Below are 27920 nucleotides of genomic sequence, written 5' to 3'. Positions count from 1 at the left end.
AAATATATTTGTTTGACAGGGAAGCTGTGCGCAAACAGGAATATATATTATTTTTCAAAAATAAAAAAAAAGCACACCAGAAAAAAGGGCACTTTCTCTCCAGGAATAAAAAGGGCAGGTGCTCAAGCCCCTTTTGATGTCTATGTGTGCACGTGCAGTTTAAAGTGTTATAAAGGATTGTTCCGCGGACAAAACATTGATAAAATATTTGCCCATGTACATTCAGTATACAAAGAACTCCAGACAACATGAGTTGTGGAACATCAGATGTGATCTAGCAGCTTTGATTTATACTGTTGGTGCCATTGAAGAGATGGTAAATCTATCCATCAAAGCCTCGTTGTCATTCCCATTAAAAATCAAGGATGGCGCTAGTGTGAATAATGTCATTTAGTACAATAAAGTCAATGGTAGCCTAAACATGACTTGAAGAAACTTGGATGTTTTGTTCTACAAAAAATTACACATAGTCATACCCGAAACATGAATTTTAAAGCGGCCATGTTTTAAAAATTGAAGTTGCTAATGAGTTGCTAGATAAGGACTACAAATAACACGAGCATGTGAGTGTATGTGCCTGATGAAACAGAAAACTATAGTAGTTCTTATCTAGCAACTTGTTAGTACATTTTTGTCTTATCATTTTATCTTATAATAAATGTATAATTTTTTGCCTCAGCTTTCTGTTCTTGGACAGAAGTGGAACCTGACATGGTCTTTTGCTATTTTAGCCCATTCGTCTTAAGGTTCAACATGTTATGCATTCTGAGATGTTATTCTGCTCACTACAATTGTTCAGAAGTGTTATCTGAGTTAATGTAACCTTTCTGTCTGCTTGCACCTGGCCATTCTCCATTGAGGTATTTCAGTCCGCAGAACTAAAACTGAATCATTGGATTTATTTATTTTTGGCACCATTCTGAGTAAACTCTAGAGATGGTTGTGTGTGAAAATCCCAGGAGATCAGCAGATATAGAAATACTTAAACTAGCCCGTCAGGCAAAACTCATGCAACGAAATGATCGTTGATCAAATGATGGTCCAAATATCTTTAAATAATGTTTACCACAGACCTTGTTTTACTCATGAATCCAAAACTACCATTACAAAAAACCTACAGGAAAATCCCAAGGGAACCTATGCCTCAAAAATGCTAATTCTCTTTCTGGTTTTTGGACTACAACCTGAACAGCTCTATGAGTAATCAAATTTGTTCACAGACGCAGTGTTGGGGGTAATGCGATTAAAAGTAACGTGTTCTACATAATCAGATTACTTTCTTCAAGTAACAAGTAATGCAATATTAAGAGTTATTTTTTTTAAATGAGTAATGTGTAGCTTTTGTACACCTCTCCTTTCCCTGTATTGTGATAAATCAGGAGTAAGGTGCCCATGATGGGCATTGTAGTTCTAGAGAGTATGAGCTATGCTTATCAGCAATGGGCAGAGCACAACGAGTCTTCTTTTAGCCCACCCTGAGATTTAAGTTTTAAAATTGGCAAAATATTGCTGGTAAATAAATTTTAATCTGAATGCTTCAGTGAAATCCAGTGGAAACTTACTGATTTTTGTTTGCACATGAATCAGTCAAAGCGTTTAGACAGAGGGATTATAAGACTAGCCTTCCACTGGCCACGGCGTGATATACAGGGTAAAATACTCGCTCAGTTCACTGTTTTAAGCTGCGTTCACACTGCCAGCGACATGCAGAGACAAAACTACCTCATCTCATTAATGTTCAATGAGAGCTGGCGAATTCCGGCAACACGAGCGATGGCGACCGTATGTGGGCGTGTCCAGTGGCGCGACAAAGTTGCGACATCTAAAGGTTTATGCAAATGAGGAGCAAATTTCGGAAGCGACAGCCAATACGAGAGAAGATGTAGAGCTCACGTGATCCTAATATTTTAATAATAATATTAATTGCAAAGAAACAGTGCTGTTTAGACGCTCCATACACACCACTAGCAACCTAACCGCCAACCACTGGCGACATGCAGCGATTTGAAATTCTATTTGTTGATTGGTTGGTGTAATCCTACCTTTTCATACAAGGTAAGTCGTACAATATCTTATGATTTCACTATCTCGTATTAATTATTACAAGTTATCATGAGACTAAGTTGGCACAACACATCCTGCATGGCTGATTATTAAAGTAAAATCACCCACATCATCTCATTTTCCTTAATAATATATAAACAAAGCAAATTGTAAGGAAATAAAAAGCAGACTTTAATGAATCTCAAAATGTAAAAAATGCTAGACACACTATCAAAGAAGGAATACTGAAAGGTTCACATACAAAAGGAGGTGGTCTAATCTAAGACAATACAATGGATACATGTCTATCAGTGAATGAGAAATATCTCTCTCTTACAAACACACGTTTAAACAGCCTCTTTTAAATTTGTTCATCTGGCAGCAATAAAAATCGTTGTCAATATATTCTTGTTTGGAAGACATATCATTAAGATTGAAGCACCACAATATTTGGCACACGTCAACAGCTGATATACAATACAAAAACCTGGCAACAAAAATTTTTATAAAATATTCAATACAAAAGTAATACAAATTTAAATACAGTACATATTTTTTCTAGATTTATAAACAAACAAATTTACATTCAAATGTAAGTATAAATTTGAGTCCACTATCTACAGTAGGTGGACAAACAGGTATACAAAAGAATAGATCTGGCAGTTTATTTAATGTAAAAACAGGTTAAGTTGAACAGCATTTGTTGTATTGGATTAGATAGACTGTAAACAGATGGAGAAGAAAGATACATATCAACAATTCTTACATCCAGTGAAGAGGAAAAAAAGGGTTCTTGCCATCACTTAATTTTAAGTTGAAAAAATAAAGTACAATTAAAAAAGAGGTGCAGGGATGAAAGCTTAAGCAAAAACGTTTCTCATGTTTTATTGTTATAAAGTGTCAGTTGGAAAATGCCAAATATTAAATTGTAATTAATGTCATTTTCTGGTCTTTATTGTTTGGGTTTATAACATCGGTTGTTTGTTTTTTTTGCTGTTGAATGAAGGAACCAAAGTGCATGTTGGTGAGTGAAGAATCTGGAGCTTGGCCTAACAGGCTACAACACATCCAAATCATGATTTGACATGCTTTAATCATACCAAAGACTCTAGAAAATATTGGCATTTTCCCTCCCCTATAATATTTTTTTTTTAAAAATGTTGCTTCAAATGCTACAACTTTCTAAGAAAAAGATGAGTGATTCAGTGGATTTAAGGCAAGCATATGAGCAGTTTGCTCTTCTGCCAACTGTCTACGGACTCAATCCTGTTGGAGTTCACATTCTGGTGAACATGAGCGTTTTCCATCTTTCTCTCACACTTTTATTTTCCAAGCACATGTTCTTTTTGTGATGAAATAACCTCACTGCATGCTGGCGCTGGCTGCTCTTTGCATCCCAGGTTCATGGTGTTTGATTCTAAAATAACATTCACGCTTCTCATGTTAGAGGTAGACCTTGCCTTGCTTATCTGGTGTGAGACCTTCAACCTGTGGAGGTATTCGAAGCAGCGTTTTCCCACCAGGTAGAGGATCTCGCAGAGCGAGAGCAGGATGCACACCAGACTCATCACCACCATGAAGATGGTGAAGATCCTCTTCTCGGTCGGTCGAGAGATGAAGCAGTCAACCACGTTGGGGCAAGGATCCTCGGAACACTTGACTGGGGTCGGGAAGTCGTAGCCCTTGTAGATGTGGTAGAGCAGGTACACAAAGGTCCCATCGACACCCATCTTAAAAACCAGCGACAGAACATACGTCCACCAAAGACCACCACGCTTCTTTCCGGTGTTGGCGTACAAGCGCTGACAGCCCTCGCCGTATTTCATACGATGCTTTCTCTCGCGTTCCTCACGGTATCCCACATGCAGCACCACAAGAAACGACGGGCAGGTGACGAAGATGAGCTGCAGCGCCCACAAACGTATGTGGGACACAGGAAAGTAGTGGTCGTAGCATACATTACGGCAGCCAGGCTGAGCCGTGTTACATACGAAGTCATTCTGCTCATCGCCCCAAACCTTCTGAGCAGAAACAACGAAGATCATGACCCTGAAGACGAAGAATACAGACAGCCAGACACGACCAAATGCAGTGGAGTATTTATTGACTCCGCTCAGGAGACCCTGAAGGAAAGCCCAATTCATGGCACCTGTGAGCTCTCAGGCACTTACCTGAAAACAGAGAGCGTAAACAAGAAACAAAGATGTTGGTGGGATTTTGTTTTTATTCTGTGACCACATACACAACACTAACATTCTTATTACTACACCACACATATAACTTTATTTTTAAATAAATAAAAAAATAAATTTCGTCTAATGTTTGTACTACAAAGATTTAATTACAAAACTATAAATAAAATCGTATAGCTAATTGGAGGCATGAACAACCTGAATCCAAACATTTGAAACAATCTTCCAGACAAAACTTTTCAGTTTGTCTATGCAAACCATTTGATCTCTCCAAGTTTTCTTTGCACTCCGAATAAAACTAACGAAAAAGAGACGTATTGTAGGTAAATATGTGCCGTAGTCATAGCAATTTAACTGAAGAAAAAAAATAATTATAAAATAAAAATAATAATCTAATGTGTAGCTACTCACAATCTGAGTTCCAAGTCGTCTTCAGTGAAGTCTGATCGCGTGATACTTTTGTGCTCCATGTCAGCGCGGAGATGCAGGCGGAATCAGGTGAGCTACGGGCATCAAAAACAACTGTGACACGTGTGATAAAATTCACGCATTGATGCCACCTAGTGGTTAAGCTCATGAGTGAGTAGTTTTAAATCCGCCTAGTAGACAGGCACAGAAGTGCAACTTTAAAGATTTTTCTCGGAAAAACAGCAAAGTGATGATCATTAGACATAAAATGTATTGACCCCTTGATTATCTTTTGCAAATCCATCCGTGTGGATAGTCATTTAAGTATTTATGTTAAAGCAGAAAATATTAAATATTATTCCCACCACATATACACACACACACGCACAGGACGCCAAAAGTTTGGAATAATGTAAAATCTTTGCTCTTATGCAAAGAAATCGGTACTTTTATTCACCAAAGTGACATTCAACTGATCACAATGTATAGTCAGGACATGAATAACATGAAAAATTACTATTACAATTTGAAAAAACATTAAAAGCTTCTTAAACTACTTTGCTGCACATGGAGGATTTTTTGATGAGAACTCCAATGACAGCTTTGCTGGTCCTTGGCTTTCTAGCTGTCAGTTTGTCCAAATACTTGGGTGTCATTTCACCCCACACTTCCTGTAGCACTTGCCATTCTCACTCACACCTTACAGTCTAGCTGATCCAACAAAAGCTCAATGGGGTTTAAGATCCATAACACTCTTTTCCAATTATCTGTTGTCCAATGTCTGTGTTTCTTTGCCCACGCTAACCTTTTCTTTTTCAGTTTCAAAAGTGGCTTTTTCTTTGCAATTCTTCCCATAAGGCCTGCACCCCTAAGTCTTCTCTTTACTGTTGTACATGACACGGGTGTTGAGCGGGTAGAATTCAATGAAGCTGTCAGCTGAGGAGGACATGTGAGGCGTCTATTTCTCAAACAAGAGACTCCTCTTGTATTGATCCTCTTGTTTAGTTGTACACCTGGCCTTCCACATCTCTTTCTGTCCTGGTTAGAGCCAGTTGTTCTTTGAAGACTGTAGTTACACCTTTATATGAAATCTTCAGTTTTTTGGCAATTTCAATCATTGAATATCCTTCATTCTTCTAAACAATGATTGACAAATTTCTTGAGAAAGCCATTTCTTTATTGCATTTTTGACCTTAAGACATGCCAGTCTATTGCATACTGTGGCAGCCTTTGTCAGTCAACACCATTCACTGCTGTATCTACAAATGTAAGTTAAAGCTTTAATATGCAAAGCAGAAGCCCAACATCAACACTGTCCAGAAAAGCTATTGACTTCTCTAGACTCAAGTCTTATCAGAGATGAAAAATAGAACTGTGGAATCATGTTTTGTTGTCTGACGAGTCCACATTTCAAATCGTTTTTGGAGAGAAAAAAACAGCAGTCATGTTAAGGCAAAGAGGAAAAGTACCACCCAGGCTGTTATCTGCATTAGGTCCAAAACCAGTGTCTGTCCTGGTATTTAAAAAAAAAAAAAAAATCCTTTTCTGCCAAACCTTCAAGAGTCAGCTATATTCTAGTGTAATAACTACACAATTTTTACATTCAGGTTATTAATGCTTTAAGTGCTGATATTTAGAGCCAGGAAAAAACATTTTCTTAGAAATAAAGCCAAACAAAAGATGAGAACAAAACTGTATTTATTTTATTTAAACTGTACAACAGTCGCGATATATTTGTTTGCATGAAAAGTTTTGGTTGACACTCATCGCAACCACTGTATAATTAACAAAAGGTACATGCTTCTGGGACCATTTTTTTTTTTTTTTGATTAATGTTTTCTTAAGGAGAGGTTCACATTTTTTGTTCTTTAGAATGAGAACTGGGTCATGACTGCAGAGAGTGGAAAACCCTTAAATGAAATCATACAGGACACAGAAGTCAAACGTGACAAATTACTGCCAGGGAGAGGGTTGAAAAAATTAAAGATGTGAGCAGAGTTTGCATAATTTGAAAGGACTTGATATGACAACATTATATGAGTGTTTCTTACATGGAACACAAAATGAAATGTTAAGAGTCCAACAGCCTATCACCATTTACTTTCATTGCATGAAAAAAAAAAAAAAAAGCAGCATCAAAATTATATTTAAAAAAATTATTTTGTGTTCCACAGAAGAAAAACATTGCTTTGGAGCGACATTGTGATGAAGACCATTGATTTTTTTGAACTACCCCTTTGAGTATACATTCGAGCAGGGTATGGAGAGGAATTTGCTTTGGGAATCCCACACAATTTCATAATTGCTGAGCAACAAAACAGAGGCAGTTTCAAGTCAAAGGAACAGTGACCCGAATGGACCTCAAATACATATGTGCACTGTCTGCACATGGAGCGCTCATTCTGGGTCAGGGATCACAACCCTCATGACCATTCTGAGAGAGACAACCACAAGTCCAGGCCACAATGGTCATCAAAATTCTACAAAAACTTTTGTCACAATAAAATTCAAAATAATGAAAAATAAAACAAAAGCATACATATAAATGTAAGGGTCCTTTTATAATCCTGCGGCCTTATTGGATATTATTCCTCCTCGCTCTCATTTTCAGGGTCCAGATCTGAATCACCATTCGCTTTTGATTCGTCATTCATATTTTCCTCATCATCCTCTGTATGCTTCTGTTTGTCTCCCGTCACTTCCATTGCAGCCTCATCCTCCTCCCAGTCCTAAAATCAGAACAATCCATAATCCCACATTTCAAACACTCAGAAACAAAAGCAAGAGGGAGAAACCCCCCCAAAAAAAAACTTACATCAGAGTCATCCTCGGGTCGTCCTCCATCTTCAGAACCTTCTTCCTCATCTGAGGACTCTGCAAAATAATAATAAAATATTCAAACGCTTAGAATGTTTTTTTTTTCTCCATTGTCGTTCATATAATTATGAGATTAAGTATAGTAATGTTTAAACCAGTGGTTTTCAACAAGTTTTGCTTCAGTTCCCAGACTTTACATAGACTTCCAACAAACCAACACAGCACCATAATTGATTGTTCCAAGATTTATTCAAATCAAACAGGACCTTAAAATCAACCAATAAAAATGTATTACTATGAACTGTATAGGCTGAAAACAGACAAAAAATAAATAAAAATAGAAAAAATAAAATAAAAGAATCAATGGGACACTTTCATTTACATGTCAGAATAAACATGTGACCTGTTTTTGGTCATGACTCACCAATTGGAACCACTAGTTTAAACTAGAAAAGATCCATATTACAGATTCACTATTTTGATTTTAAAATATAGCATTCTTTGAGGGAAAATTAACTAGCTCTGACTAAAAGAATAAATAAAAAGAGCTCCTTTACCCTCTTCATAAACCAGTTTGGCTGTGTGATCAATGTCACCAACTTTGTGAGTGCTGTTGATTGTTGCCGCCTAGAGGGGAAAACACAACACAAAATCGAGTAAATGTACAATTGAGAAGGGTATAAGCTCCAAGGCATTGCTGCAAAAAGGGGGTGATCGCTCCAAACCATCATTGAAGATATACCAACACTTTCCCTAATCATAACCATGAGTGCAAGTGATGCCCCCTTTTGGAGTAGCCACACCCCCATTGGAGTTAATGTGTTATGTTTGCATACATTTCAGTAGCTCACCTGTGTCATGAGCAGGTAGAGTTTGCCGTGAAGTCTGGTGAGCTGCTGATATAACTTCACTCTGCTCTCAATCATGTGGTAGATCGACCCCAAATGAGACACAAGATCAGGCAGCTATGTTGGGGAGGGAAAAAAATAAAATTGTTTACAGATCAAATGAGTACAGATGAAACAATATCTATTGCCAGTTGCAAGAAAACCCTTAACCCTGTAACGCAGTGTGTATCAAATATGATACACAATGTTTGACAGTTCCCGTTTCAATCCGTTCAAGATGATGAGCCAAAAGGACCAATGGCAGTGTTTCCCAACCTTTTTTCTGCCACGGCACACTTTTTACGACTAAATCATTCTATGGCACACCACTATCCCACATAGGCTAACCATCATCAATATTTTTCCTTTTCAAGAACTTGTCCATGTTTTCTGTCCGTGTTAGTATTTAAAAATGAGACCTTCTCATCCTATGTCATATTGATGGAAAGGGTTGTAAAAATCCCGTCATAATCTATTATTACCCATCATTTTAATGTTCATATTGATAAGACATTTAAATAGCTTTTTTTTTTCCCCTTTAATTTTTAATCATGAACTTAAAAGGACAAGCATATAGCAGATTATGCATTTATTTATTTATGAAGAGAACCGGTGAAAAACAGAGACACGAAGCAGATTAATACTACCCCCCCCCCCCCCCCCCGGGTCGAACTGGGGTCTCTGATATTCGTTAATGATTAAGTTATATTTAATTAAAAAGAAATTATGGAGAAATTCAATGTCTCTTCACAAATTTGGACAGATTTTAAATATTTCTTGTTGCTTCATACTTTCAAAAGACATTACTGGTGAAGCAAAAATATGTGAAAAACACTTTGGTGTGACGTCACACAGAATTGCTCTTCACAATCACAAAAGTGACCGATTATGGCTTAAAAAAAAAATGCACATTTCTCCAAAAAGGTGAGGAGTTTGGATCCCTGAAATTATGATTATTTTTTCTTCATGTATTTATTTATTTTGTGGAATTTGGGTTGGGAAACACTGACCTATGGTATGCAAGTTTCACATGTTTATGGCACCATCTAGTGGTTATTTGTGACGAGTTGTTTCAATGTTTATAGTGATCATTTAAAATGGCGGCAGACTTGCATGAAAAGTGACTTATGTTGGGATAAATGTCAGCTTTTTTCAATAAAGTTAGAGTAATGATTATATTGTTAGCATTTGCCAAATATAAGCAACTTCTGCTAGGTTAAAATTTTTTTTATATTATTTTATTGAAAACCAAGTTGAAATCCATATGCATCAAATATGATGCAACAGGCTTTTGAGGTATATCTCTCAGTCACTATTACATTACATTCATGCCCACCACAAAAATAAAAATCTGACAAATACTTGTTATACAAGTTATAAAGGGTGAACTAATATTTCTGTGTACTTTCATACACGAAGCCTGCTCGGTCATTATAAAGATCTCATTTTTTTTACATTACAAGCTATGATAAATGAATACATATGATTATTGTTTATTGAAAAAATAATATATTATTCATATTGTATTTGATGTGATGAATTGAAATGTGATACATTTCAATCCATATTTATAGACCAAAGAGAGGAAGTTTTCATGGCCAAATTTTTTGTATCTCTGAAAAGCCCAGGGAGTCCTCTGATAATAACACAATATTTACAACTGTAGCATGTATGGGCTAAGAATAACTTTAATAAAAAATTTATTCCTGTGCCTCAGGAGGATAATGACCTTTAAAGCCTAATGTATCAAATGAGATACATAACATAAAAAATAAACAAGCACATTTTTCCCCCCGACTATTGAAAGGTTTGTCTAATGGTACTTCTTGTTTAATAACAAAAACTTAGAATGTTCTGACAGTTCTTTCATATGTCAGACTTTACAGAGTTGAGTTAAGAAAACCCTTAGAGACCGATCACAAATTACAACTAAGGGGTTTCTTAACTTAAGGGGTTTCTTGCAGCTGGGACCAGATTAATGCAGATCTGCATGTACATTCACAGGTACAGGTGTACACACACTTACGGAAGACAAGTATGATGTGTGTTGTGTAAGTACAGCCTTAAACCACTGTACTATAAGCAAAGCCCTGCAGAGAAACACAATCCATTAATTGAATGTAATATTGCAATGAATAAAAACTGAATGGAAAATAAATGTAACTTACGAAAATGGATGCCCCTGCAGTCTTCTGGATAGCTATGAAAAACCATAAAATCATTGTGGTTAAAATCAGCAAAAACAACTATCAATACCTATTTAACAATGACAACAAGTCGACAACACATACCTCTTCCACCAATGGCAAGACAGCTGAAGGCGGTACCCGGGCAACAGTGTTTTTTATCAACATTTCTTTTTTGGTTTGAAATATTTTCTGTCAGAATGAATGAAATCAGAATGAGACCATGAACATCTTTCATCTGCAAAAGCCAAATGCAACTTTTACATTTGGAACTTGTCTGGGTTCATCTAACAGATGTAGTGAGAGGTATGTACGACTTACATTTAGGATTTTCTCGTCTTTGCTCTCCAAGCCCTGTACGAGAAGAACAGCAAAGCTGTCTGTCTGCAGGGAGGACGACACTTTACCAGCACCCTTCCCTCCAAAACTCAACTCAATTTGCTCCAATCGCTCTTCTATAGACATCTAGAGAGACAGATACATTCTGTTAAATGTAGTTCTTAAATAAAAACATATTTACACAAATAGGACTTCAGAAGTATTTGTAGTATTACCTCTGTTGTACTGGACCCTTTTTTCCTCTTCTCTGATTCATTGGGTGTAAATTTGATTGGTGGTTTGTGCCCTGGAAGTCCCGGTATTAAAACTTTGCTCTTTTGTTCATTAATAATAGGTGTCTTCACCTAGGAGATTCAAATTAATACAGTGAGTGGCTTTAAACTTTAAGATAAACAATTGCAATCAAAACCAGTAAATTCTGAACCTTTTGTGTTTCAGGTTAAAGGTTTGTGATGGGCCATTCAAACTATGGCCCCACAATAACAATATCTATAAAAATCTAATTAAACCCAAAGCATTGAGATAAATGCTAAATATTCACAAAACACAATATATAGAGTAGAGAAAGTGACTATCCCAAACCTTAACCCCAAAAATTCTTGATTTGTAATTTTCAGTGTTGTTTCTTAAAAGATCTTTATTTATTTTTAAGAGAAAGGAAATTCTATTGAGGGATTCATTTTTAAATAATTAAACTTAATTTAAAAATGTTGTCCCACATTTTCACATCACTACAAAAAACATACTCCATTTTAGTATGATTTTAGCCATGCATTTTTGAGCAGGAAGTGAATGCATTTCTGTCCACCAAGAGTAATTAGATCCCATCATTTTAAAGTAAATATGCTCCGAAGTAAAATATTATGTTTTTATGTGGGTTCAACTGTTCAAAGCTTGTGATTATTACCTGCCAATCACAAGCTTAAACTAGCTAAAATTAAAATGAGCTAAAATTGTTACTACCGAAATGGTCACTAACAAATCATATGATAAAGTTTCGGTAGTTACATGAATATTTCAGTAGTCTTTAAGGATACATTAAAGTGCACAGAAGCTAAGGCTTAATATAACAATGCTATTGTTTTTTTTTTACTGAAACCACAATTTATTATTTTAAACCATTCCTCATCTGTATGAAAAACAAGCTGTATGACCGTGCATTCTTTACTTCATTTACAATTCAAAATACAGATTATTAGGAACAACTAGGCCTGTGTAAGTAATTACTATTATTTTTTTTCTCTGAAATTTGTTAAAATTGTCATTTTAATTGTTTGGGGAATGGAAACAAATTCTTAATAGACAAATAACCATTTTTGTTAAGGTGCATTTCTAACTGTTCAAAATAGTTTAAGATGAAATATCTATTGCATGTCACAATGCAGGACACTTCATTCACTGACTGAAAATAAATACAAAGGGGCTTAGATCTTACCTTGGAGACAGCCATGTCTACAGATAGTGACAGAGTGGCATGTACATCTCGGACAAAACAAATGTGTCTCTCTGATGTGTTAAATGGCTGTAGGAAGAGACTCATATTAGTATATTAACAGTTGTCTTTGAAAAGAAGTATTAGAAAAATTCAGTAATATCAAACAGGTTTCAAATCACAAGGATCACAATCTGCTGTGCTCACGGTTCTCTCTATGACAGGCTGCAGGTGATGTCCGTATGCCAGCATCAGGTTCTGTCGATCTGCGCACAGAGCTGCAGCAAGCAAGGGCACAGGCACAGGTGTTTCTCCCGTCATAGTGGACACTTGCAGTGAACACAGCGGAGACAACGGTTTCTTACACGGTCTAAGGGAGAGAGTCAAATAAACTCACTGTCTTTACGGTTTAAATTTTTTTTTTTTTAATTCACAGATTCTAAAAGTGAAGGCCTGAAATGTATTCACTGCAGCACCATCTTTAATTTTTGATGGGAATGACAAGGCTGTGAGGTATAAATTTTAAAGTATCTTCAATGTTTTGAACTGCAGTTGATAGCATTGTGGATCGTTAAAAAAAAAAAAAGATATTGCAGAAGATGAAAAAATAATAATACTACAGAAATCATGATCTAGGAGCTTTATAAAGTTTAACACTGTGTCCTAACCAGACATGACGCCCCCAAAACATGATAAAAGGTACCTTTTCAATGTAAATCTGAGTTTTTGTCCTAACCAGCCACGACAGCCGCACATGAAGAGCAACAGGGCATTCTATCTTTGGAATGGTTTCTATTTCTGCTATGTTGTACCGGGTGGCCGGCATCACAGTAGCTGGTTCAAAACAACTTCATTTTTGCTAAGTGTGTCACATACCTACCGAAGGTTGTGCTTGAGGTCTCGCTCTCTTTAGCCGGAGGTCTGTCACGCACACCAATGCTGAATGGTGGAGACAAACCGGCTGGTCCTTTGTCTCCGCTTCCCTGTCACGTGGAGAATGGCGAAATAACAGGAGAATATGGATGCGATTCATTAAGTAACTCTGCCCTATAGGTGTTTGTGATTGGGTATTTATTCCATTGGGTTTCCATAGAAAGTGAATGACCATCTGCAGCTTCAGTAAAAAAATGTGTTACGTTAGTGCACTGACTGTTCTGTCTGACTTTCATTTATTGTGACATCTTAATTTTAGAGTTTGAATATCGCAGTGTTGCGTCGCACCTAGAGTGGACAGATTGCTCATCACTGAAAACCCCTCACGTTGCGTCTGGTTAGAAAAAGGTGTTGGACAGTGCCTGCCATTGAAGAGACTAAGTTTATCCCTCACAGCCAATCAAATATGGCGCTAATGTGAATACAGTCTATGGGTAGAAAATACATTTTTGAAAGAGAAAAGGAAAATACAAGTAAGTAGAGACAGAGCTAATCCAGGGCTCATCAATAAGGATGACTCAATGGTCAAAGAAAAAAAAAAAATCCCTGAGCCCTGTGAACCTTCAGGACATGAAGGCAGTTTCTCTGACATTTTTCCTTGCTAGGAGAGGATTGAAAGACTTACCCATTCAGAAAGTGCTCAAAGAGATGAAGTTGACCATCCTTGCACACTACTGCTAACCTCACAGCCTGAGAATTAAACAAATACAGATCACACACAGATCTCCAAAAACCAGCCACTGATAATAAAAAAGAAATATTCCATGCTCAATACAGTTAAGCTCAATCAACATCATTTGTGTCATAATGTTGATTAACACAAAAAACTTAAACCCCCCAGCAAAAATTAAGACTACAGTGAGGCACTCACAACGGAAGTGAATGGGGCCAACTTTCAGATGGTTTAAAATCAGAAATGAAAATTATAATTTTAAATACATTTACATCAATTCTTCTGTTAAAACTTGGGCTGAAAAATTGATCAAAATCCCAATATGATCAAACCACAAGGGCTGCAATGTAATTAAATAAATTAGACTGCTTACTGTATGTGCCCAGCTCTGTTCTCTGTAGTGTTACACATTCAAAGCACGCAAAAGGCTCATGAGCCAAGTACGCTCTAGATTCGCAAATATCAAATTTTTGTGAAATAAAAATGTAAAGTAACCCCTAGGGTTGCACAATTAATAAAAACAATTTTATTTTACAACATTATTTGGGCCGTTTTGTGCATGAATGCAGGCAAATCTGAAGTGTTAAAATGAGTCTAAAAGCATCTCAGTAATGCTAACTAATTTAACAGCATACAATTTATACAAAATGTGAATAACACTTGTTTTATATTTTATTTAAAAATATTTATGCAATTCAGGAACACAGTTCTCAAATTGTTTTGATGCATAGCCTACATAAAGAATATGGCATGCAACTGTCACAGACAAAAGCATTAATGCAAATTCTATTAATTGAAATTAATAAATCACAATTACAATTTCAAAGGAAATAATCTGCGATTACAATTTGTCATAATCGTACAGCATTACTAACCCCATAACACTGGGTTTTTGTGGACAGAACAGTAATTGAGAGTATTTCTCTGCCTTACAATGCTACTGCAAAATCGACCACAAACAAAAAGGTCTTTAGTGTTCCACTAAAATAAAGGCTTGTTATTAAATACAAGAAACTGTTACATAAATATGGTAATTGTTTTATAACAATAATAAATTATTATTATTAGAGTAAAAATTATATATTTCCATACATTTCTTAACTTGGGTTCCAAAAAATATATTGCAACCAAGACTGTAACCATGTTTATATTGTGGTCACTATGATTTTACTACAAATGCCTTGGTTAAACTATGGTTACTGTTGCAAAACAATGATCGTTATTTAAGGGCAAACCTGTTGAAGTGTTTAACCAATAGATTGCAATAATATATATATTTTTTTTAACAATATATGTCACTGACACAGTGACCCTAAAACAGTGATACAAACCAAACCTTGAGATATTTGAACCATTACATCCCTAGCTCTCACTCACAGAAATGCGCAAACAGACGAGTTAGGAGCCGTTCACACAGAACGTGATTTATCCTTTTTTTAACCCTGCTGAATTAACCTTTTTCTAACCATCCGTTTTGTTTTCCCTTTGTTTTCCAATGTAAACACATGCTGGAAATTTTTTTTTGACATCTGCACCATGTCTCTTTTTCTTCAGTGCCTCGTGCAGAACCGGCATATTTTAACCCTCTGGGGTTGACAGACATGCCGGCGTCATCATTATAGCGGAAACATAAACTACTCAGACATTTTTGGGCATACAGATAAGTGTAAGACATCATTAGAGACTATAAATGGTTTACTTTTATTTGTGTACACTCACAAAAACATCAAAACCTTGTGCTTTTGTAAAATAAAACGGGTGAGCTGTAAGCAGTCTCTGGGTTTGCGAGCATATATCTGAAAAACGTCACAAAAATGAACTGAAACTCTGCAAATACTTATCACACAAACATGAAACATATGTCTAAAGAAAGATTTAATTGTCTACTTTTAAATAAAACAACTCAAATTTAAAACAAATATTCTCCTGCAATGTAATCAAGCGATGTACAGTTTTCCTGGCTCAGCTAACTTATCTCTAATGTGATCCCACCCACCAGCAGAGCTGAGGCAATCAATGCAAATGGTAAACACCCCCGACTGTGCCTTAAAAACATCAAGTTCATTCACTTTTCTGTGCTTTTGAAAGACAGCACGATACACCAGTGAGAAAACTCCTGGATAGTGACGAAGAGTTACAATTTTCCTCAGAAGAAGAGCGGGAACTTTTAAACAGTAGCGTAGGTCTAAAATTAAGTCAAGTCTTTATGTAAAGAATATGTATAGTCAGATTAATTTTCTTACTATACATAACTTTCTGGGATAGAGAGAAAAAACTGTTACAAAGAGAGGCATTCTGGATTGAGTTGAAATCTCTAGCTCTAGCATGAATGAAGAGAAGGCCCTTGCTTGTTTTCTCATATTGATCTCTGTTCTGCTTTTTTGTTCTGTACTCCTTTTGTTAAAAGTTGTTGTTGAAATCTCTGTAATTTAGTGTTGCTTTTTCAATTAAGCTCAGCTGGTCTCGATCTCCAATCATGTGTCTAAATAAGGGATGAGTTGTTGTTTTATATGGGGAGCACTGAAGAAAGCTCTGGGCTGAAATGTTTGCTCACTGGTCTGTTTTTAACTAACACACCTGCACTTTTTCACTATGCAATTTGAAAATAAAAAAATATATATATTTTTGAGAAGACTTTTTTCAATCGGTTTGTCATTCAGTGCGTGGACTGCATCTCTTTTGGATAACATTTTCTGCCTCTATGTACCTTAAGTTATACATTTACATTTATGCATTGGGCAGACGCTTTTATCCAAAGCGACTCACTTATTACAGGGACAATCGCCCCAGAGCAACCTGGAGTTAAGTGCCTTGCTCAAGGACACAATGGTGGTGGCTGTGGGGTTCGAACCAATGTCCTTTTGATTACCAGATTACCAGCTATGTGCTTAGACCACTACACCACCACCACTCCAAGTTATACAAATCTTGTTTGACTGCAATAATTCCTTCTACTCAGAAAGCGATTTTAAATCACACAAAAAATTAAGTTAACATGCATAGTGTTTATGTCTTATTGCTATATTTATGAAACAGTTTATGCAAGGATCGGTCCCATTCACTGCTTTTTTTTAAAGCAGAGACAAGTAAAACTTTTTTTTGCGGTTATGCCACAAATGTTGATTGAGCTCATCTTGTATTGAACCTGGAATAACCCATAAAAGAAAAAACACTTATACTCTCACCTCATCTTTGCTGTTGGAAGTCTGAAGGTCTATGTGTTGGGGTTCATCTGTCAGAGTAAAAGACACCACAGAGTTCTTGTCTTTACCATCAGACCGCACCTGCCTGAGGAGCACAAAGGGAACATGATCAGACATTAAACCCTCAAATTTCTACAGAATCAATGTTTTTTTTTATTCAGCTAAAATTCAACTTTTACATGTGTATCCACCAGAGAATTTTACAGTGTAAATAATGTTGTTTTTACACAAAAAGTTATGCAGAATACAAAAAAATAACATTCTAGCAACAAGTCATTAGCTGTGTGTAAGCGCCTCCAAACATTTATGGCTACAGTTAAGTGTTTACCCTTTATGCATTGGTGCTGCACCACTGCTGAATTATGAGCACTGCTCTTGGGATTTCACATGGCTAATTTAATATTCTTTTTTTTAATCCCTTTTTCCCCAATTTTAGAATGCCCAATTCCCACTACTTACTAGGTCCTTGTGGTGGCACAGTTGCTCACCTCAATCCGGGTTGCCTCCGCAACTGAGGCCATCAGTACACACATCTTATCAGCTCATCGTGCATGACACAGAGACTCACAGCAAGTGGAGGCACACGCTATTAACGCACAACTTACCATACCCCCATTGAGAGCGAGAACCACTATTCGCGACCACGAGTAGGTTGCCTCATTGCCACTATCCACCCTAGCAACTGGGCCAATTTGGTTAATTCGAACTCACGCCTCCAGGGGTGGTAGTCAGTGTCAATACTCGCTGAGCTACTTAGACCACTTGCTAATTTAATATTCTTGAAGAAACAATGCTTGCCAGCCCATGACAAATATTAGCTTTCTACAAAGCGGGAACCCACAATACACAAATAAACACACTTAGTGATGTCACCACATAACACGTGTCAAACTCGCTTCATTTCAAGTGGCCCGTGAGTATGGAATGATTTTAATCTCAATATGATTAATGAATGCACACACAATTATGCATGTACTAGATAAATGTTGTGAATGTATTTTACTAACCACAAACAAATGCCATTTGATTTGAATCTGTGGAATTCGGGATTGAATGATTGTGCAGCGATTTGTACAAAGAGAGACATATTTGCAAATAAACATGTTCTGTTCTACATTAATAAATCAAATTGCTCATGCAAAAATTAATCTGTGCATTTGTGGATCAGAAGACACGCGTGCATTTATTGACATCTTGTTCGAATCGATCGTGTTCGGTTCATTTGGATTTTGAGACTTCCTTTTCGCAGTTTACAGCATTCCACCCACATATACACACACACACACAACTAACGAACAAGCCAGTGCTATTCATTAACGTGAACACGATTCGTAAATGTGTGTCACTATGCAATGAAACAAATGCTCTTCAACCGGTGTCTGTAGAATTAAGAATTACACAAATGTGCAGCAATTTGTACAAATAAACTCATGTTTGTGAGTATAAATGTTCTGCTTTGTATTAAAGTGTGACAATTTCCACGTGCAAAAAGGAATCCGTGCATTTCTGGATCAGGCGACACGCGTGCATTTATTGATTCCTTGTTCGAGTCGATCCTGTTCGGTTCATTTGGATTTTGAGACTTGCTTTCCGCATTTTCAGCATTGACGATCCACACGTAACTGAAAGGCAAGGCAGGCAGCTACAACTAGATGGCAGTCGTAGAATTAAAGAGTTGGCCTGCCCTGGTTTGAGAACAGGTGATAATGGCCATTGTTCGCATTCTCCCAAAGAACCTTTAAAACATGGATAATACCATTTTAAACCAACAAGCTGGTTGGGTAAGTAAAACTAATATCTTTTTTTTCTTTTATTGCATACTGAAAAAAAAAAAAAAAAGCAACTTCCTATAGACTAGCAAGTTAAAAACAATGTACATTTGATATATTTGACATATTAATTACATTTTATAAATATTAATTTGATGAGATATTAACAAAAAAATGTTGGCTCTTCATTATGTATGTTATATTATGGTTTAGAGTGCGAGCTGATCAGGGAGGAGAGAATGTTGGCTTGGCTCTTCTGATGATTTCTGTACTTGGGCCAGACAGTAACTGCTTTATAGCAGGCAAAATTGTGCACAATCAGAGGCAAGATAGATTAATCTAAGATTGTTTAAAATGTCTTTAACTACTACTTGAAAAACTTGTAATGTAATTATTTTTTGTAATTTGTCTTTTTTTAAATTGAAAAGTAGAGAGACTCTGTTGTGATCTCTGGATGGGAGTCACCAGCGTGTTCTACCAAATCTTGCACAAACTAGAGGAACAGGACATGCTGGATTTGAGCAGCACTCTTCACCTGATTTGCTGCCATTATGTATTTTTGCCCCGACTGCAAGCAAACCTCAGTGTGTTCCGTGAGGGATGGGACAACCACCCATTGAGTGACAAAAAGCATTTGTTTCATTGCATAGTGACACACATTTACGAATCGTGTTCACGTTAATGAATAGCACTGGCTTGTTCGTTAGTTGTGTGTGTGTGTGTGTGGGTGGAATGCTGTAAACTGCGAAAAGGAAGTCTCAAAATCCAAATGAACCGAACACGATCGATTCGAACAAGATGTCAATAAATGCACGCGTGTCTTCTGATCCAGAAATGCACGGATTCATTTTTGCATGAGAAATTTTTGATTTATTAATGTAGAACAGAACATGTTTATTTGCAAACATGTCTGTATTTGTACAAATCGCTGCACAATCATTCAATCCCGAATTCCACAGATCCAAATCAAATGGCATTTGTTTGTGGTTAGTAAAATACATTCACAACATTTATCTAGTACATGCATAATTGTGAGTGCATTCATTAATCATATTGAGATTAAAATCATTCCATACGTGAGCACATTTCACAGAACAATCCGTTAGCATTTTCCTCGTTAATATAAACGAGGCTTCCCCTGTCATCTGTATATTTTAAAAGTGGAACGAAACAGCGCAACAAGGATCAATTATCAACACGACTTCATCATAGCAGCACGAGGGCAGTGCAAGTAATAAGCAGACAGGTCTCAACAGCACAGACTATTTTAAATGCACTTGTGAACCAGCGAGATGTGCGGCGGGGATTGCTAAACCCGTTTGAATGTGGTACAGAATTGTCTGTTGCAAAACTCTTATGTCTCATTTATGAAACTATAAAACATACAGACACCACATTCTAAATGCCACTGAGAAAGAAAACAGGACAAAACAAATTAGAAGGCTTTTCAATTCTTAGATCACTTACATTTACATTTATGCATTTGGCAGACGCTTTTATCCAAAGCGACTTACAGTGCACTTATTACAGGGACAATCGCCCCGGAGCAACCTGGATTAAGTGTCTTGTTCAAGGACACAATGGTGGTGGCTGTGGGGATCGAACCAGCGACCTTTTGATTACCAGTTATGTGCTTTAGTCCACTATGCCACCACCACTCCATAGATCACAACGCTTAGAAAACTTAACCATGGATTTACTGCAGTAACACTAATTGTATGGCATTATCTATGGTAGTTGTGGCAGAAAAGCTTTCTGAATGTATTAAGACCACTGTTTTTCATTACAAAAATGCCACAGTTCTTTATATAGAAACAATAGTTACTAACCATGGTAGTAAGGAGCCATGCATGGTTTTATGGTTACCATGAACTACTACAAATATCATTGTTAAAACTATGGAAGAAATATGGTGCATTTTCATAATTATGGACTAAGCTATCTGTTTTCCATCCGAGTAAAATCTGTACTCTTGTAATACTCCCTGATTCTAGGAAAATACAAGTTGTTTTGTTAGAATTTGCAGAAATTTTAAGAGATGACTGTAGTTTTATCAGTAGGAGCCCGATGAAAGGAATCTTTAAAGACCCTGCTTATTCAAACTCTCAGAATATTTCAATTAAGGTGTTAATTTTTTTCCACAGATGTTACTGTTGTTAATATCATAATTTTCATCTGCATCCCCACCTCAAAATCAATGCTGTATTGTCAAATGTGCAGGTCTATGCACTTAACATGTAATATTATTTGCACGAGTGCTAACAAAGCAGGTGACATATTTTCAACGAGCCCTTTGAAGGCACAAATAAACCCTGATGTGGCCCAGTCAGAAATTGTGTTTGACACCCGTTTTAATCTATTCTTTGACCAGCAAACGTTAATACGGTCCGGCGTTGTGGGCGCACACAAAACAGCACAGTTGCTGAGAAAAATCCTAGGGGAAACACTGCAGATTATCATCAATGAATGTTGATTTTTAATGCAAACATAAGTATAATTATCCATTTAATGATTACATTTACAGACACAAATGAGCTGAAGTCTGGCAACAGTTTATCTACAGAGTTCATTTGGTTCTATGGACTGGACACCAATATTGGTCACAATTCTCAATTTGATTATTTATGTGTGCCGTGTACATTTAGAAACACCAAACTGAAAATATTCTGAACAAAACATACCACACACTCAGGAGCCTGTCGTGAGCTGCCCCTGACAAGAAGTACAGTCCGTCACTGTCTGGGGGTCGTGTTGTTGCGAAGCACAGAGTCGTTACCATGGTAGAGTGACCTGTAAATTTCTGCAAATCGAGAAAATCATTTTGTCAAAATCTGGTGACAGTGTTGCCTGCTCAAAATTTACATCACATTCTGCAGTCTTCATCAATCTTCTTCTAGGCTCACCCTGTACACTTCTTTAGTCTCCAGGTTCCACATCTTGATGGTCATTCCAGCCGAGAGTAGCAGCTTTCCATCTGGACTTATGCACAGGCTGCTGACCGCTGATCTGTCTGCCTTCCATTTGCTGAACGCATGGAAAAAACACATCAAGTTGTTTTGTGAGATTAGATAAGACAACTTCATGCAGAAAACAGCATAAAACAACACAGTCAAAATTCAATAACACTTACCAGCTAACTTTTCCTGTCTGCAGGTCCCACTCTGCTATGTGTGTGTCATCTGAGCCACTGTACAATACAGAGCTGTCTGGATGCCACTGGATGCTGTTCACTGGCCCACTGTGTTCTCCATCCTGACAAAGTAAGATGCCATATTAAAGGGATAGTTCACCCAAATAGGAAATTGTCATTATTTATCTTGTTCTCTTTTGTGAACACAAGAGGTTAGGCAGTATATTAATCTCAGTCACTATACACTTTCATTGCATATTTTTTTTTTCTCCATACAATGAAAGTGAATGTGTCGAAGGCTGTCATTCTGTTAAGGGATGCACCGATACCAATTTTTCTCTTCCGATCCAATATTTGAAATCTCAGTATCACCCGATACCAAGACATGTTGATTTTTTGCATAATCCGTTTAGAATATCTTTACATTAATGTGTGGATCGAATTGGGAGTACTCTTTAATATGTAAAGAAACACAAACCTCTAACTAGACATTATTTCAATATATAGCTTATTAAGAAACACTTTATTATTAACAAGTATACTGTATTATGTGGCAGCAAAATTAAGAGTAATTCCAGTAGAAGTCAGCAGTAGAAAAGAAACCAATGTTTTATTTTTGCCTTCTTTTTAGAACAGGCTATTGATTGGCCTATTGGTCATGCACATTCAATTGTTTTCAATAAATATGCCTGTATTCTGAGGTTACAGGCATATTTACAGGTATAATGTTGATTCAGCGAATGAGTGTCATGTTCTACATTTAATGTACAATGATCATAATGCAAGGCAAGCGCGTCACAGATAAATGTCCCTTTTCAGAAGAAATTAGTATCGGATTCGACTGACACACAATGTTCACAAAAACACAATGTCTTTTGAATGTTTTCTGAGGGTTTCACACTTAAGACTAATCACCTCCAAAATTTTTGTTTAAACGTCAGTGAAATGAGTTGTTCCGCACATCCCTAGTAGACGTGTTAACATTTTGAAAATAATATTTGTTATTTATAATTTATTAAAACCAGGAGCACTCATGCACGACAAAATCTCCTGGTTCAGTGCGGTATCCGCAATAATTTTGCAAGCTCAAAGTCTAGTCCAGCCATTAATTTTCAAGAATGAGGGTTCTTGAGCAGATTCAAAGTTGTTACCCTATAACTATAGGGTAACCAAGATACAAATACCAAGATCCAAAACACTACTATCAACATTGTGCTTATAAGCAGAATACTCTCTTTTAGGGGTGTAACAATTCACTTGTTTTCTCAATGCATCGATTACTAACCAGAATGCACCAATTTATCGCCCAAACATCAGTATCATACCGAAAGCATTCAATTCTGGTGGAGATAAGCATTTATTTATATTCTCGAGTAGAAGTAGCATTCATGTAACTACTGTCTAAAGCACTTCTTCCAGTAACGGTTCAGACAGATGCGTTTTCACGCTAAAAAAGCAAAACGCACAACAACGAAGAGCAGAATGCAGGAGTCTCGAAACGTGTTTATTTCAGTTGAAGTTTTTTTTTACTTGACACGGCACCTAAGTGCAGTGCTCCCGTGAGAGATGCTAACAAAGATGAAACATGACAGTTGTCAAAAGACATCCATCTAGTGAATGTTTACATTAAAGACATTGAAAATGCGAGCAGATAAAAAAAAAAAAACACGTTCAGTTTAAACAGCACTTTGTTCACATGACACCGCAGAGCTGAAGTTTCTCAAAGTTACCTCTCAAAAAGACAGCCTTTTGTTTCAGTTGACAGTAGGTACATTTACAGTGTATCCAGCACTTTATTCAAAAATATACAGATTCTGTTTTACTCTAAGAAACCGCTCCAAATGATTCAGTGAGAGAGCGTTTTGAACTAATTGTACTGAATCACTTCAGACCGTTTTGCAAGCCCGTTTGGCCAATTCACTGAAAAATAATTATTCATTCGCAAATTGGGCATTGCCAATTCTTTTAAAGAGCCAACAGAAATACGAGGCACATTTTATGATTGGTGAAATATTCTGAGAGTAAAAGTTTCTCAGGTCAATCGGACCTCTCATGGTACTTTGTTTTATAAAGAGGCCCATGTTCAGCCCCATGTTTCAACCTACTGTAAGTTTGTGCTTAATGGAAACACAAGAACTTTGTATTCTGTAGATAGTCCTATTTATGTTTGTATTTATTATTGCTTTTATAATCAATTTTACATTTAAATGTAATTACATTTGTTTCACAAAAAGATTTTTTGTTGGGCTATGCACTGAAAAATCATTCTCATTGAGTAGGCAGATTTATAGCAGGCTAAAATGGCTCTTGAAAAAGTTATTTTCTCAAAAAGAAAAAAATCTTTGTCATGTGAAGGTTATATTAAACGTTGTTTCGTGAATGTGTGCTCATTCAAAGATAGTGTGATGCATTGCTGAAATATTAAAAACAGCTCATTTATTTTTTACAATGAAGATTTCATTGTTTCACTGGCACATAAGGGGGATTAAATAACAACAAAAACAAAATAAAATCAGTAATCGGCCAAATTATGTTAAACAATTTCACAATCGGTGCATTTCTAATAACTAATCCTGCAGATTTATATGTATCGATCTTGAAATATGATTGTTTAATCGAGAAAGGTTAGTGTTGGTCAATAATCGATTTAAAATGCTAAAAATTGGATGAATCGCTATTCGAAAAGAAAACTGTATAACATTTTAAATATATAATATTTCATTAGTTACACGTGTATCATGGAGACATATGGTGTCATTCTCTATAGCAGGGGTGGGGAACGTCAAGCCTCAGGGCCGTATAAGGCCCGCAAAGCCATTTGAGAAATAATTTGAAAAGCAAAAAAATGGCCTTGATTCAACTAACCCGAAATACAAATTCCTTTCAAATAAAGTTTAAATGATAACAACACAAAATATTGTATAATAGACAAAGCTTTCTGGTGTTTTTGGTGTGTAAGCATGTAATGGCATGCGTAAATTAATTTCAACCCACAATCAGAAATTGCAAGCAATCAGAATATGGCCCGCAAATAATTTCATAATACTCAAATGGCCTTTAATGGAAAAAAGGTTCCCCATCCCTGCTCTATAGCGTCCTCATTGCTCTCTTTCAGCTTTGACAAGAGTAAAATGTGCTCAAAGCAGTGAACAGCTGCCAACTCAATGCGTGGCCACTACTGAAATAAAATGCTTTCATTGTGGGGAAACATAGCCATTATTTTCTATAAGATAAGTAGTGCCATTTTACTGAGACTTAGCAAGAAGAAAACATTGAAGCTAAAATCTAGTTGATCATGCTTGTTTCTTTTCCTTATTTGTATAATAGGCCTTGAGAAAACAATGTAGTCATATGACAATTATTTAATGTCAATATTGCAATTGTTTAACTGATTCAGGGGTTCTCATAGCCATGGAAAACCTAGCAATGTCAGGACATTTTAAAATTAATGAAATACTTTTGCAGTTATGAATTTTTGAATTTGCAAAAATTAGTTTTTAATCAAATTTAAACCCTATCAATCGTGAATAGAATCGCTTTAACCCAAAGACTCACACCCCTAATCGCCAAGGAATTATTCCATATCTCTGTAATCAGGTTAAAGAAAACTACTTGGGATACAGCAATGTCCAAATGGCAAGCAACCCAGGATGTGTTATCTACATCAACTATTTCTTACCAGAGTGCAGTGCAGGTCTCCCTTCACTGTACTGTAGATGAGGACTGATCCAGCACCAGTGCCCAGTGCCAACAGATCTGACTGCTCAGCTGCCTGTCTGGCTTCACATTTCCTCCTCTTCCTCTGAGGCACCTCCTAACAAAAACACACACACACAGAAAGATACAGTGTTTCCATAATTTATTAGGATTCATCCTGAGTCCTGACTTTATAGTAACACTTGGCTTAGTCAATACTAGTCTTGCAGAGATGACATCAACATGACATTTCTTGTAATACATACATTTTTGCTAGTATATTCTAGGTCACCTTTATTACTTAAATGTACAATATCACAAACCAAAAGACCTATAATACGTTATTTCTCTATATTATGATTGTCCGCAATTTACTTTTAACCACGAGCTTCCAGTTCACGCAGTGATTTGACAAACTTTACTGAACAGTTTCACCAGCTATGTGACCATTGCTGGGTTTCGCATTTTTTAAGCGCATTTCTAAGCAATTCGACTTAAGAAAACACGAATTGTTTCCAACCATTTACATCACCTTAATGTGCATTTTAACTAATGCGACCAATAAACTTCAATAACTATAGTAAATCCACCTCCTTCTAACACATTACATTTTAAGCGAATTTATAAAGTTAATTCGCATATCAAGAGTTTCTATTAAGGATTTCATAAAAATTGTTAGATGGAAACCCACCTCATTTGTTGGATCACTGAAGCCCATACAACACTACAGATTAAATACAACACTACTGACTGAAACACAGAGCCTTGCAAAGCATTTACAAGCAGACAGATGCAATGCAATAATTATTTACTGTAAATAAAATTATATGTAAATGCACCATTTTAGGCCACAACAACTTGTTCTGAATGTGTTATTAACAACAGACAATCAACAAATGATTATAACTATGTTCACTAGCCCCAATGTACACATGCAGTCGAACTGCCAAGTTTAGCTTAGCTAACTTGGTTTTATGTTGAACTCCATCGAGGCCTGCGACTGCACATGTGCCCACACGCAACATGTGCGCAGCTCTATCCATCACAGCAGCACTTAAGCGAGCGGAGTATATATTCCAAAACGACTCGCGTTCAGTGACCAAAATAAGTAGAATACACAGACAAAGCGATATCGGAGCTGAAGGCCCTGTAGCGGTGTGCTGCGTTACCCATAGGCCGAATCCCCCACACTGCCCCCGGACCCAGTGCAATACCTGAGCCGTTCGGCACGGTCCCCATGTGACACATGTACAGGCTGCGCTTAAGTGCGCGGAAGGAACAAATTCCTGCTGTAGAGTTTTGCTGTCGGTATTCCAGATCCGCAATCGTCCATCCTGTGCGCAGAGGGCCAGAAACTGCCGCGATTTGGGGCTGAAGGAGCAGGGGAGCGCAACTCGGCCTCCGTCTGCCGCCATCTTACCATTCCGCGTGCGTTGATCAGCTCTACGGGAAACACGTGTGAAAGGGAGAGTTGTAAAGTGCGCATGCGCACATGCAGACAGGGTTCTATGGGCGTGCCATTCAAGTTTTTAACCAATCGCTGGCAGATACGAAACTTTAATTCTCTTGTTTTGCTCTTCATATGAACTTTTATCTGTACAATAAACAATAATTCAGAATTAATTTTCCCTTTTTATTTCTTATTCAATAAAAATAAATATTATACATGTTTTAAAATTATGCATATTAAACATTATACATCAAGATATGTATAAATACTTGTAGCACAAAAAATAGAAAAAATATAGCTGCAAGCGATGACTGGCCGAAGCACCATGGGTCCATTTCCACCTGGTGGCTTTCGGAAAACAATGCAAGGTGGACACATGCATTTGGCATTTGACTTTATTCTGAACAATTTTGAAGCAATTTGGGCAACTATAAGGAGACACTTCCATGACCCAAAATAGTCACCTCCATTTGATTAACCCCCAAGAGTAAACATACATCTCAATTTTGATCTAAATCACACATTGCACACAGAAGATAAGTCACACTTCCTGTTTCCCATTTTTTGGCATTAATTTAATTCGGCATTAAGTAAATGTACAAAAAGTAAATATATAGTTCAAATAAACACTTTATAAAGCTCATCAATATTCAAAGTCTTATTTCAAAGTTATTTTTAGTTTCACAAGTAATTTTGCAGGTATGAATACGAAATTTGGTCAGAATTATAATTAAATTAATAAGATAAAAATAAATCTTCTTT

General features: G+C 36.6%; 2 protein-coding genes across 2 annotated transcripts; both read right to left on the bottom strand.

Annotated features, from left to right (window-relative positions):
* Positions 1-2233: 2233 nt before the first annotated feature.
* Positions 2234-4718, bottom strand: LOC127662609 (gap junction beta-4 protein-like). The gene is made up of 2 exons (XM_052153878.1): positions 4647-4718; positions 2234-4214 (listed from the first exon to the last, which is right to left on the bottom strand). The coding sequence occupies exon 2, from the start codon at positions 4185-4187 to the stop codon at positions 3366-3368; it is 822 nt and encodes a 273-aa protein (XP_052009838.1). The 5' UTR covers positions 4188-4214; positions 4647-4718; the 3' UTR covers positions 2234-3365.
* Positions 4719-6324: 1606 nt separating this feature from the next.
* Positions 6325-27159, bottom strand: LOC127662493 (WD repeat-containing protein 43-like). The gene is made up of 18 exons (XM_052153690.1): positions 26923-27159; positions 25692-25826; positions 22013-22134; positions 21786-21906; positions 21564-21682; positions 17096-17198; positions 13863-13927; positions 12512-12674; positions 12308-12394; positions 11088-11216; positions 10855-10998; positions 10639-10725; positions 10516-10547; positions 10374-10437; positions 8312-8425; positions 8018-8087; positions 7459-7517; positions 6325-7372 (listed from the first exon to the last, which is right to left on the bottom strand). The coding sequence occupies exons 1-18, from the start codon at positions 27121-27123 to the stop codon at positions 7229-7231; spliced, it is 1959 nt and encodes a 652-aa protein (XP_052009650.1). The 5' UTR covers positions 27124-27159; the 3' UTR covers positions 6325-7228.
* Between the last annotated feature and the right edge of the window lie 761 nt (positions 27160-27920).

This window comes from Xyrauchen texanus, chromosome 22 (genome assembly GCF_025860055.1).
Source record: "Xyrauchen texanus isolate HMW12.3.18 chromosome 22, RBS_HiC_50CHRs, whole genome shotgun sequence".
NCBI classification, from domain to species: Eukaryota; Metazoa; Chordata; class Actinopteri; order Cypriniformes; family Catostomidae; genus Xyrauchen; species Xyrauchen texanus.
The sequence above is the reverse complement of the archived record's forward strand: the minus strand, read 5'-3'. Positions and strand labels throughout refer to the sequence as shown.

Bases quoted from the DNA above. Each gene is read 5' to 3' on its own strand.
- LOC127662609 (XM_052153878.1), bottom strand. From the start codon at position 4,187: ATGAATTGGGCTTTCCTTCAGGGTCTCCTGAGCGGAGTCAATAAATAC.
- LOC127662493 (XM_052153690.1), bottom strand. From the start codon at position 27,123: ATGGCGGCAGACGGAGGCCGAGTTGCGCTCCCCTGCTCCTTCAGCCCC. The intron at 21,683-21,785 runs GTGAGCCTAGAA...CTCGATTTGCAG, and splicing joins AGACTAAAGAAGTGTACAGG to AAATTTACAGGTCACTCTAC. The intron at 10,438-10,515 runs GTAAGTTACATT...GTTTCTCTGCAG, and splicing joins CTGCAGGGGCATCCATTTTC to GGCTTTGCTTATAGTACAGT.